The 12,634-nt window shown below is 30.6% G+C and overlaps 1 protein-coding gene across 3 annotated transcripts; it reads right to left on the bottom strand.

Annotated features, from left to right (window-relative positions):
* Positions 1–496: 496 nt before the first annotated feature.
* Positions 497–6,458, bottom strand: LOC129906907 (uncharacterized). Of its 3 annotated transcripts, none has more exons than XM_055982906.1 (5): positions 6,370–6,458; positions 6,202–6,281; positions 5,818–6,145; positions 5,567–5,757; positions 497–1,435 (listed from the first exon to the last, which is right to left on the bottom strand). In XM_055982906.1, the coding sequence occupies exons 3-5, from the start codon at positions 6,120–6,122 to the stop codon at positions 1,392–1,394; spliced, it is 540 nt and encodes a 179-aa protein (XP_055838881.1). In that variant the 5' UTR covers positions 6,123–6,145; positions 6,202–6,281; positions 6,370–6,458; the 3' UTR covers positions 497–1,391. The 3 variants fall into 3 exon arrangements, with proteins under 3 accessions (XP_055838881.1, XP_055838880.1, XP_055838879.1); XM_055982905.1 differs by having other exon boundaries at positions 5,818–6,157; positions 6,214–6,281; XM_055982904.1 differs by having other exon boundaries at positions 6,214–6,281; positions 6,370–6,457.
* Between the last annotated feature and the right edge of the window lie 6,176 nt (positions 6,459–12,634).

Here is a 12,634-nt window from a genome sequence, read left to right as displayed (position 1 = left end):
CTTTTCAAAAAAATAATTTTCTCTTTGCAAATTGGAGTTTGGTGCAACAGAATTTGCAAAGTTAAAGGGCAAATTTGCAAAATGGAAAGTGCAAAGTGGTTGGTGCAATAGGGCCCTTTTAATTTTTACTTTGCAGAAAAGTATTGTTTTGCAAAGTTGCAAAATGCAAAGTGGTTGGTGCAATAGGGCCCAGATCTATCTAATGGCAATATTTCAAAAACTAGAGCTGATAAAATATTTCTGACACGTATTCGAGTTCAGCACACAAAAAAACCCTTGGAAAAGTATTGTATTCATTGACATCATTTGATTTATGAATTTTAAAAAAAAAAGTTTTGAAAAAATTTTTTATTTTTTATATTTAAAAAAAGAGAAAACGGCAACATAGGCAATTTTTAACCCATAACAATGCAAACAAATCTAAATTTCTAGAATTAAAAAAAAAATCGCTAAATTGTTAAATAAATTGCTCGAAATTGTTTATATTGTCTTTATGCTGGTAGTAAATAATAACAAGTAATAAACCAGCACAGTGTTATTATATTGTTGAGGAGTTCTTAGGAGGCTGATTTTTTTGATTCAAATATTCCTTATTAGTAATTCTTTGATACGTTTGGTAAATGTAACTTAACTCTAGTCTTTCTTTAGGAAGAACGCTCCGTTCTTCAGTAAGATCTTTTATATGTTTTTAAAAGATTATTATGCCGAATTTCTGTTGATTTGATTGATAATATCAATCAAATCATTTATGATGATCTCATCTTAAATTATTTCTAAATCTTTTATATTTTCTAAAATTTTATTACAATGTGCTTTTTTTCAGTACTTAGTATTATTTTTGATAATCATGAATACATGATTGATAACTTATGTCGTTTTCGATTGGTTTCAAATCGCTTCCACTCAATTCTGTTTTTTTTTTGTGTTTGTGTGTTTTTCCTTAAAATATTAAATGTCAAATATTTATATTAATTTATTTTTCCTTTAAACGGAATGTTTTAAATTTAAAAAAATTGGTAATATTCAAGAAATTAATGGGGAAGTTGGTTTCTAAAATATTTTAAGTAAGTTTGAAAATTAATTAAAATATTTATTTCAGAAAACAATAATTTATTTTAAAAAATAAAAAAAAAACATTGATTGAGTGATTAACTTGACTTTTAAATATTTAAGTATTAGTGCTTTGTATATAAATTCCATTGTACTATTACCACTCAAGATTTTGTGTTCCATGTCTGAACCACCGGGAGCGCTCTAGTCGCGCTGTATTCTTGCAGTTTTTTTTCTTAAACGTCAAAAGTTTTGTGCAGAAAAAGGGAGGAGCCAAAACAAAAGATCTGTATTTTATTCTATTTTGTTTTATGTTTCCATTCTTTTGTAGAGGGGTATTTTCATTCATACATTTTCTTGCTTCCTGATCTTGGGAATGAGAAAACTGTAAAAAAATATTAAATAGACAGAAAAAATGTATTCGTGTGTTTTCTTTTCGTTTTATTTTAAGAAGGTCATCTGATGACATGTTGTAAGTTTTCATTTCATTTGTATGTATGTATTGTATATGAATTCAGATACAATCACACAATGATGTAGGATATTTTGATTTTTCTGTTTTTGAACTTTTTTGCTTTTCTTAAATCAGATTAACATTTTACATCAATTTTGGAATTGATATACAATGGGCACGTTCAGGAAATATTAGGGACTAGATATTTAGGTAACGTCATTTTCTGAACGGAAATTTGAGTAAATTGACTAAGGGCCAATTTATTGAGCTTCCATTAAATTTTGAAATTTATCGTTTTATTTAAAAGCGATTTTAAACTATTGAAACCTTTAAGTAAATATCATTAAAAATTCATTTAATTCACTCTTCTTTAGTTAAAGCCTTTACTTTTAATGGAAACGTTAAATTTAAAACTCTGTTAAAAATATCTTAGGGAATTTTTATTTTTGTTCAATTCAAACTGTCAAAAGCAACGATTTTGTCAAATTGAATTTGAAGATTTTAATTATAAACAATATGAAAAAACATAAAAACTAAGGCGCGTAATTTTTTTTGAGCTGAAAACGCAAGACGAAATCCCACAGACAAGAGTCGCGATATACAAAAGTGTTCTGAAATGTTCTGAGATGATTATATAATGCAGCACCTCAACCCTGATTGGTTTTACAAGTAGTGTTTTTTTTTGTAAGTGGAGAAGATAAATCTAGGAGATCTAGTTCTATATGTGCCTTTCTGAGCTAAGAAATGCATTTTCTTTCTTTGAATTTTCTTCTATTTAAAATCTAAAATGAAGTGTTGTATCTCCCCTCTAAATACACCGGCACACAAAAAAAAAAAAGTGTCATGAACCAGAAACCAGACCTATCTTTCTATATGTTTTTGGGCACGCTGAATCCGAATTTGAAGTCCGTTTGGCCCCATCACCCTCCAGTTTTGAGCTGTGAGTGCATTTTGTTTGAATTTTGATGACTTTTTTGGAGTTTTTTGCATTTTTCTCAAAACTGAAGGGTGACCGGGCAAAACGGACTTGAAAATCGGATTCAGCGGTCCCAAAAACATATAGCAAGATAGGTCTGCTTCCTGGTACATGAAACTATTTTTTTTGTGTGCCGGGTATGACAGCGACATGTCGCGACAGTGCTAGCACACAAAAAAAAAAGTTGTATGAACCAGAAACCAGACCTATCTTTCTATATGTTTTTGGGACCGCTGAAAAGTGTAAAAAAGACCCCAAAAACTACCTTTTTTTGAGTTTTTTGCATATTACTCAAAACTGGAGGGTGACAGGGCCAAACGGACTTGAAATTCGGATTCAGCGGGTCCAAAAACATATAGAAAGATAGGTCTGGTTTCTGGTTCATGACACTTTTTTTTTTTGTGTGCCGGTGATATCAATGAAAGAATTTCTGATGAGTTTCAGTCATTTTATATACACAGTCGTCGGCATAATTATTTTGACTAATTTACAATTCTCGATCTGATAAGAATAATTTCTTACGGTTAAACTTTTTATAGGTAAAGTTAATGGTTATTTATTAAGTATGTTATGGTGAATCTCATGGTGGTCAAAGTAAGTCATATGAGTGAAATTTGGCTTTCAGACAGCGTTTTTTGTATTACAAGTACTATTTTTTGAGCGGCATAAGTATTTTGACTACCATTCTTTTTCAATTTTGGTAAGGTAAAGTAATACCTTTTGCTTATTTTAAGCATGTATTCAACTGCTGACATGTTTAGGCTCAGATTCATAAAAAAAATTGGAAAAATTTCGCAAATTAACATTGAAATTGGGGCATTTATTGTTACAAGTTAAAATTCCCGTTACCTGTTAAACAAATCAATGGAGAACTGATTTGTTTGCGTCAAATTATGTCTTAGCTAATAAAGAAACACAAGAGCACTTCGAACAAATTGTCAAAAAAAGCTCAAATAAAAGAAATAACATTGTATATGAATGTTCATAATTGATATACAATGGAGATATGACTAAAATAAAAAATCACCCTTTGACGTGTTTAAAAAAAAACACCCTAACTCTTAAACCAAAGAAATAATCAAAAAAAGTTATTTAACTATATTGTAGCAAATTAAATTATCTTCAAGTTTGCCGTACATTTTGTTTCTGTAGATTCAAAAACACACGAGTTAGGTATGAGAAAAAGTAAAATTTTTATAAATATCAAAATGACGGCAAAATATGGTTTTTGACACTTTTTCGATACTTTTTCGAGTCCTGAAGTCAAAATGCATTTATTAATTTTTCCCAGACCCCATTTAATAAAATCTATGTAACTTTAACGTACTTTAGTGCCATTACTCTACGCCCTTTTTGCTTAGCATACCAACCTATAAAAAGAAACAAAATCATCAACAAACTAAAGCTTACGATCAGAATTTAAATCAAATATCAAATCCTGAAAATCAAAACATCAAAACAAAAAATCCTACATACCTACACAAGCAAGCAACAAGGTCACAAATAAAAATACACACAACACACCCAAAATCTCATGAACATGAAAATTCATATACAAAGACCTCACGACAAAAAAATATTCATAAACACACATTACCTGCTAGAAAAACGTTCTCATTAGAATAAGTTGGTATTCCACGAAACTCGAAGTTAGTAAGTTATTTTGGAATGACAAGGCTTTTGTCGCCCATTGTAAGATATCGTTTCCAAAATGATATAAAACTTTTCTGTAGCTCAAGTACTTTGGCAGAGTCAGGCAGACCCATATTGGGTTTCAGCATATTTCAGTTAAATGCCTTTTACTGAAAATTGAAATTGCTCGTGGGACTGAAATTTTTTTTTAGAGGCTTTTGAAAAAATCTATTAATGCAGGATTTTTAACGACAAGATAACGTTTCGAAAATATTATAAAACTTTTCTGTAGCTCAAGTACTTTGGCAGAGTCAGGCAGACCCATATTGGGTTTCAGCATATTTCAGTTAAATGCCTTTTACTGAAAATTAAAATTGCTCGTGGGACTGAATTTTTTTTTAGAGGCTTTTGAAAAAATCTATTAATGCAGGATTTTTAACGACAAGATAACGTTTCGAAAATATTATAAAACTTTTCTGTAGCCCAAGTACTTTGGCAGAGTCAGGCAGATCCGTATTGGGTTTCAGCATATTTCAGTTAAATGCCTTTTACTGAAAATTGAAATTGCTCGTGGGACTGAATTTTTTTTTAGAGGCTTTTGAAAAAATCTATTAATGCAGGATTTTTAACGACAAGATAACGTTTCGAAAATATTATAAAACTTTTCTGTAGCTCAAGTACTTTGGCAGAGTCAGGCAGACCCATATTGGGTTTCAGCATATTTCAGTTAAATGCCTTTTACTGAAAATTGAAATTGCTCGTGGGACTGAAATTTTTTTTTAGAGGCTTTTGAAAAAATCTATTAATGCAGGATTTTTAACGACAAGATAACGTTTCGAAAATATTATAAAACTTTTCTCTAGCTTAAGTACTTTGGCAGAGTCAGGCAGACCCATATGCTGAAACCCAATATTGGCAAACCCATACTGGGTTTCAGCATATGGGTTTGATATTTTTAAATGAAGTCAACAAAAATGTTATTTTTTTTTATTTATTAACGCATCCATGCAAAGTGAAATTTTCATACAGAAATACACTATTTTTCAAAAGGGTGAAAAATTGTCAAAAAACAACTTTATTTTTTTTGTTGCAAGTAGGTACATAGGAGCAATTTTTTTTCGAATCAAATGCAACTAAATGTGCTTTTAGAAATGAACATTAAAGTAATTTGTAATTCATTTCAAATTTGATTTCACTTCCCATTGAAAGCAGCATACTAGGCAAGTAATAATTCTGTGGTCACAATCAATAATCGTCTAAGTTAAGAAAAAAAATTGGGGTTATGCTTGCCATTTTTTCAATCTACATCCACATCGAATTAAAAAAATATTGAGTTCTTTCTGTGGCAAACCAAAAAATGGGTACCATTACAGTGAAACTAACTCAGTTTTTTCTTTTTTGATTCAAGCGGTTATTGGTTGTGGCCACCGAATTAGGGTTTTATTTAAACTTACCAGCAAGTAAACCTTGAAAAATTTCTTTTTGAATTTCTTCATTCACAACATCCTCGAAAACTTTTATCTGTCTTCGGCAGTGGCAGAGATCACTTGCATCTACGGAGCAAAACTGAGTGGCAAACTGCTTGCCTAACTTACCCCACTTTTGGGTTATCTCCGTAGAACTTATTATATCTAAGTGTGGATATCTGTATAATGAAAACAAATAAAGATAAAGGTAGGTATATATTTGGTTTTAAATTACTTACTTGTGGATATAAATTAGGCAAGCAGCTATGTGTTTGCACTTACTGCCACAGCCAGCTTTGCAGGAGCAAGTGCATGCCCATGAGAGATGATCTTTATGAAGAGTTTTCAATTTAACTTCATGGGGCTTCGAGGTCATGGAAGAGACAGCAACAACTATGGCTGTGACTTCGTTTGTAGAAGGAGGTGGTGATAGGCCAATAGCATACACCCAGCCTGCCTTCACTATTTCCTCTCCTTCCTTAATGGACCTCTTCACCCCATCAAAGTACTGCACTATGTCATAGAATGAAATAGAAATATCCATTTGGGTGGATTCTGCACTTTATCCTGGAATTGTGACTTTTATTTTCAATTGTTTACATAAAATTGTTTTTAAATAATACGTATGTACTCACGGAATACAGCAGTCTTTGGATCTTTGTTTTCGCTTTTGGCTTTCAATTTTTTGGTTAGAACTTGAATGCTATGGAAATAGAAAATATCAATTAAGTTATTCAGATATATTTTGTTTAAAATTAAATTAGTTAATATTTTTTATTTAATTATTTTACCTGATTGAAAACACATGTAATGCTTATGGATTCCGATTTTTGATGTGTATACGTAGTTGCTTCTACTTCCCACTAGTGTCGCATTTTGACTTTTCTAGTTGTCAATGGAATTTATATACAAAGATTGCTAGAAAATATGATTCGTTTCCAGACGTTAGGATGGCGTTAGTAAAAGCTCGTCGCGTGAGAGTACTATGAAAATTTATATACAAAGATTAGTGCTTCTTGAGTGAATTCCGATTTTAAATCAAGAAGAAAATTTCTCTTCTGAGAAGCGTTCTGCCCGTCATATTCGTACGAATAAAACGCTTTCAGAAGGCTTCTAAATGATTCCAGAGGCTTCCGGACTGCCAATCGAAAACGACATTAATTTAACAAAATTATTTCTTAATTCTATTTTACATTTTCTTCACATTATTTTATGTTTCATAACATTTTACAATTTCTTTTTCAATTATTTGTAATTTTTCATTAGTTTGGCTTATGACCCTTGCTTTACAAAGCTTACAATATTTGTTTACAATTGAATATTTAATTTGAATAACTTTAAAATTTTTATTTTTAATTCTTTTAAATTCACATTCCTCTGTTAAGTTCGTTTTTGTTATTGTAATGTTCCATGATCAATGTTCATGTCTTGTTATTAGTCAAGTATCTATTTAGGGCTTCTTTTAATTTCTCTATTCTTCTATGACCTGGGTCACGGAAGAAAAGTTCTATGACTGTATAATCTTCCTTCTTATGAACATCGGATTAATCTAGTTCAGATTCAAACTTTGGCTCTAAGGAGGGTTAACAATGACATAATCTTCATTCAACAGTTAATCACAGGCGTAATTGATGCACCAAATTTACTTAATTCTGTTGGTTTTAACTATCGAGGGTGTGCTTATATCCTCCGATGCTTGGACTTAAGGCTGAGTGGACCACGTAAAAATCGGGTTATCGTTTACAAATCGGTGAATAACTTTTACATTTTTAAAGATAATTGAATGAAATAAATTTTATTATTTAGATAATAAACAAGGCTAAATATCTTCATCCCCACAATTTCCAAATTTGTGCACTTGTAATTAAGAGAGAACAAAACATGATAAAATTTTCGTTCTTTTAGAACGACCTGAAAGACATAGGTTTGTTTCTTAGTTAGACTAAAACTTTTATTTTTTTTATTTCTATTTTGGATTGAGGTTGAATCAAACTACGGAGTAAAACTATTTTGAAAAACTAAAAATGTATTTTTCATAGAAAAAAATTAATCGAAACTGAAGCTATTTTTCCTTATGTTACAATGTTTGAACATGTATAACTTCTGCAATTATTGATAAAATTCATCGAAATACAAAGAAATAAGTACCTCAACTCAAATACTAACACATTGATTAGTTTAAGAAATTTATATTAAGGTCTTAAACAACAAAAAAATACTAAAAAGTCATTTTTTGGTTTAATTTCTTAATTCATGGAATGCGTATGTATTGGAATTTGTAGTACAAACAAATTCCGCTGGCGCTAGTTGTATCTCTCTCTTTATTATCTTCTATTTTGTGATCTCTCACACTCGCTCTGTCGAGTGGTTGTTTGGTGGTATAAAGAATAATGTCGAATTCCTTTCAATTTTAGAATCGCCTCAAAAAAATGGAATTTTTGGTGTTAAAAAGGAACATGTAAAAAACCGAATTCTTTTTGCGATTGTGTGTGTGTCATTTGACAACAAATTTTACACGAACGTCAAGCTGAAATCAAAACAATTTCTGTAAAATAAAACCAAAGGTTCCTTTGATCAATAATTTTGTTTATTTGCTTCGGTAATATTAATTTAATTTAATCCAAATCAATAGGAAATTGCAGATATTATTAAGATCTGAGTGAAGATGAAGTAAAAGGTTAATTATTTGGCCGTATGCTGTGGTTTTACAGAGAAAAAAATTTCCTGAAGATAATCACGAGAAGAAAAGTCACAGTAATTTGACTTTTTCACAAGAACTATGCCAAGAAAAATTATATTTTGATCGCACATTGTTTTTTTTTATTTATTTCATAATTTTCCGCAATGAAAACACGATATTCCATTATAATTTACTCCTTATTTGAAGTTGGTATTCCCAAATAAACAAACAACACGAAGGAATCTTTCAGCTTGACGTTTGAGAAATGTCAAATGTTCCAAGTGTGTGTGCAAATCCGTGTAAATCTCTCAAAAAAGAGGGATTAAAAAAAATTCGAATTCTGCTTCGTTTGAGGCGAATTTTTTTTCTATGGAACATGATTTTCAGAAAAAATTCGCTTCGAGATCGCCGAAAATTCGATTTTTGCATTGAAAGGAATTCGACATAAGATGAACTTAGGTATCTGCATTCTACATATTGTTTGTACATAGGTTTTTCCATAAAAAAGGATTGGCGCCAGGCTAAGTGCATGCAAAGTGTTGTTGTATTTTTTTCGCGAAAATGAGAGGATACAGGAAATGGATCTCTCGCACGTTTGCAATGTATGGTATCTGGTGTTGCGTGGTAGGTATATGGAATAGGATAAACGAGTTTTTTTTGTATGCTTGTTTTTTTTTTTTAAACTGGTTTATTTATCTCTTTCATAAATTTATGATGTTGCATGTTAGGTATTCTTCTGAGCAACTGTATGGATATATTTTTTTCTATGAAAACAAAATTACTCAATTACTTAATTTTTTTTCAGAGCAACACAGTGCAAAAAATTTGTATGGTGTGACACAGGTTAATTATTTTAAAAACTTGCCGTGTTATTGCACTTTTCAAAAATGTATAAAAGTTTCCAAACTTGAAGTTAGAACAAAAGATATTACAATTTTAATGCAACAAAACAGGCCTTTTCAGAGAAAAATAACAAAGAAAAATAAACACATTTCCTCGACTGTTGTTTGTTTATTTCTTTTTGAATAAAAGCCTCGATTTTTGTTTGTTATTTTGCTCTAAAACCCCTGTTTTTTTGCATTAAAATTGTAATATTTCGTTCTAATTTGAACTTTGGAAATTTTTATACATTTTTGAAAAGTGCAATAACACGGCAAGTTTTTAAAATAATAAACCAGTATCACACCATACAATTTTTTTTCGGGATGTTCCTCTCAAATAAAAGTAAGAAATTGAGTTTTTATAAAACATGGAACTGTTACATAATTTGCAGCAAAATGGCGTATGAAATAAAAAATATTTTGATTAAATAATTATTTGTAATTATTAGGCAATGTTTTAGTGAAAGAATTGTAAAAAACAAAAATCAATTATGACCGGAGGAAGCAAAATACTGTTGCAAAGTCGAGATTTTTCGATAATTCACAAAAACTGCATTAAATTGAAAACCGTAAGGATTTGGGATGAACAAGTTACCAAATTCTGAGAGCCCTAAAGTTGGCCTATCTGCATATTTCGTTTGATCCATTACTTTTGGGACACCCTGTATATGAATAACAATAATATCAATTAATAATATAATATATAAATCTATGTACAAATTCGAAAGAAAAAGTTAAAAACATTCAAATAAATAAACAAATATGTACCTAATAGTTTTAAAAAATAAACGTTTTATTTGCCAAAAAAAAATGTTGAAAAAATTTGTTTTTAAACTACTAAAATAAATATCATCACTGAATACTATAACAAAGAAAAAAAAAGTCGATCAGATTCCTGCGCCTACGAATACTTGCAAAAGTTATATAGAATACCAAGTGATGTAGGTACATAGATGCGCAGTAAGATAGAAAAATTCAACACTGAATATCATACCATTTTTTTCTTCATAAATATACCTACCATGACTCTTGCACATAGAGTAAAACCAACGGAAAACGAAACACAAGTGAATTCGGTTGCGCAAAGCAAAACCGCAATATACACTTGCAAGGCTTGCAACCCTTTTTTTTGCTATTTCCTTGATGCTGATTTGTTTTTTCTACCTAAATAGACTTTAATTTTATGACTTTGGTTCTCTAGAAAGGGAAAGAGAATGTAAATAAAGATACCGAGAGAGAACTGAGTTGAGATGACGTTGAACGTGAGAGATGTATGGCGAAGAAAGGTCACTAATACACACAAACTCATTTACATGAAGTCTGAGTTCGTCATTCGGGGACACCCACTCTTAATGAATATTCCACCACACTGAACAAATTATGGCTTGCATGAACCTTTAACACGCATGTGCAAACTTTTGAATTTAAATTCAAACCTTTTTGATTTAAACTTTAATAAAAATAGATTAAAAACTGTCTTCAGAACCAATGCACCACACTCATAAATGTTTGTGTTTATTTTTATGTCTTTTTTGTTGCTCAAGTAATTATTTTGTTTGTAAATTTCTTTAATGTATGTTACATTTAATATTGAATTCAATGTTTTTTTCTTAGTGTACGTTTTTTGTAGTTATTATTTGCTTACTAACTACTAACACTGCACTAAGTGATGAGCAGGAAAACACAGTTTTGTGTTGGCAAATGGTCGCAAAACGGTGCTTGCTATAAGCGCTCTTCGGCTATGAACTAGAGATGCCGCGAACATTCGGCCACTATTCGGTATTCGGCCTATTTTTCTGGTATTCGGTATTCGGCCGAATAGTTTAACTATTCGGCCGAATACCGAATACCAAATGGAGAAGAAAAAAGACATAAATTATTATACCAAAATGTCTGTTTTATTAAAAAATTTTAATTTTAGTACTTACATATAATCTACTAAAGGCAAGTTGTGGTGAATGAAAACTATTTGTTCGCATTTGTTGGTAGTAAACGATTACTTTTATCTTCGTAGACTATTCCTGCTTCGAAAAATAGTCTTTAGCTGTAAACGCTCTTGTCCCAGGAGAAGAAAGGTAGACTTTAGCAAATGTTGTCAAAATATGAAATTTTTTAGTATGTGTTGACCACCACTTGTATGGGTCCGACGTTCGATCTTGGCGAACAGTCCTCATATATAATTCGATTTTAGATGTCTACCTTTGCAGTAGTAGCTAGTGTGTTCAGACATTTATCTTAAAAGTAGTAGTTACAATTAGATGTTGTTGGGAATTTTTTAAGCCACTTCTATTCTTGAGACAAAGTATAAAATTTTTGAAATTACCAACGTTTTTTTGTCCTTGGCCGAATATTCGGCGGCCGAATATTCGGTATTCGGCCGAGGAGCGTGGCCGAATATTCGGTATTCGGCCAAATCAATGTTCGCGGCATCTCTACTATGAACTGATATTTGTGGCCGTCTCCAGTTACCGGCCACCTTTCAGAAAATCGTTATAACTAGTGATTTCAAAAGGGTTTATTCCAAATTTTCACTCGTATGCTGTTCTTATATATAAGTGACGAGCATAAGTGAAGGTACCCCATGTGAAAAATTCGTAAAGTTAAAAAAATCTACTAATAAAAATCAATAATTGATAAAAACAATGCATATTTTAGTTTATTTATATTTATTACATAACATGAATAACAAAAAAAAAAAAAAAAAAGAAAAAAAACTCCCAAGCAATATTGCAATTTTAAAAAAATGACTTTAATTTAATCGAGCAAAAGTGTAGGTTAGGGTGGAGTGAAAAAAAAAGTTGTCTTATTTTTTGTTCTACATAGCCAGGATGGGTGCCATTTGGAACTTAAATAACAGGAAAAAAATTTCAGATCAATCAAAGAAGTTTTAGAGGGTTCACAAGTCACTTGAAAAAAATGAAAACACCATAAAGGTTATTTTATGGATTTTTTTGAGTTTTTATTGTTTTACTCAGTTTTTCTGATTCGAAAAACATGTACATTATTATTTATTGTTCAATTTTCATTTAAAAATTACGATTTTATTGACTTAATGCCCTTTCTGCAAGAATCCATGGGCGGCGAGCACCCCCAACCCCCATAATCCAGCCACGTAAAAACCAAAAATAAAGAAATTTCTTAGACAAAAATAGTTTTGGTTTTTTGTTAATTTCTCGAAAATGACAAAATGTTTTTGGATGCGGTTTTCTGTTTTTGTTTAAGGCCAAATAAGAGCATCGAATTTTAATAACCTAAGTAGTACTTAGTTACATAAAATTTTGAAAAAATTTAGTTTGAATTTTTTTTTTTTCAAAATTTTGATTTCGAAAATTAATTTTTCAAAAACTGTGCCAGAAAATGGCCATATTAAACATTTTTGTAAAAGACGAGGTTTTTGGCTTTACATAAAGGTATAGCACGTTATTGTAAGTATAACCGTTGATTTTTAATATTTTTTTGTTTCAAATTAAATAATTTCTTTTTTAAATTGCCCCT

This window comes from Episyrphus balteatus, chromosome 1 (assembly GCF_945859705.1).
Source record: "Episyrphus balteatus chromosome 1, idEpiBalt1.1, whole genome shotgun sequence".
Taxonomy (NCBI): domain Eukaryota; kingdom Metazoa; phylum Arthropoda; class Insecta; order Diptera; family Syrphidae; genus Episyrphus; species Episyrphus balteatus.
Note: the sequence above shows the minus strand (reverse complement) of the source record. Positions and strands in the feature narration are given on the sequence as shown.

What these genes read in the sequence shown, in the direction of transcription:
- LOC129906907 (XM_055982906.1), bottom strand. Translation starts at nt 6,122, where the DNA reads ATGGATATTTCTATTTCATTCTATGACATAGTGCAGTACTTTGATGGG. An exon ending in TGCCTAATTTATATCCACAA is followed by an intron (nt 5,758 to 5,817) that starts GTAAGTAATTTA and finishes TTCATTATACAG; the next exon opens with ATATCCACACTTAGATATAA. An exon ending in TTTTCAAGGTTTACTTGCTG is followed by an intron (nt 1,436 to 5,566) that starts GTAAGTTTAAAT and finishes ATTTTTTTACAG; the next exon opens with TTTTCTCATTCCCAAGATCA.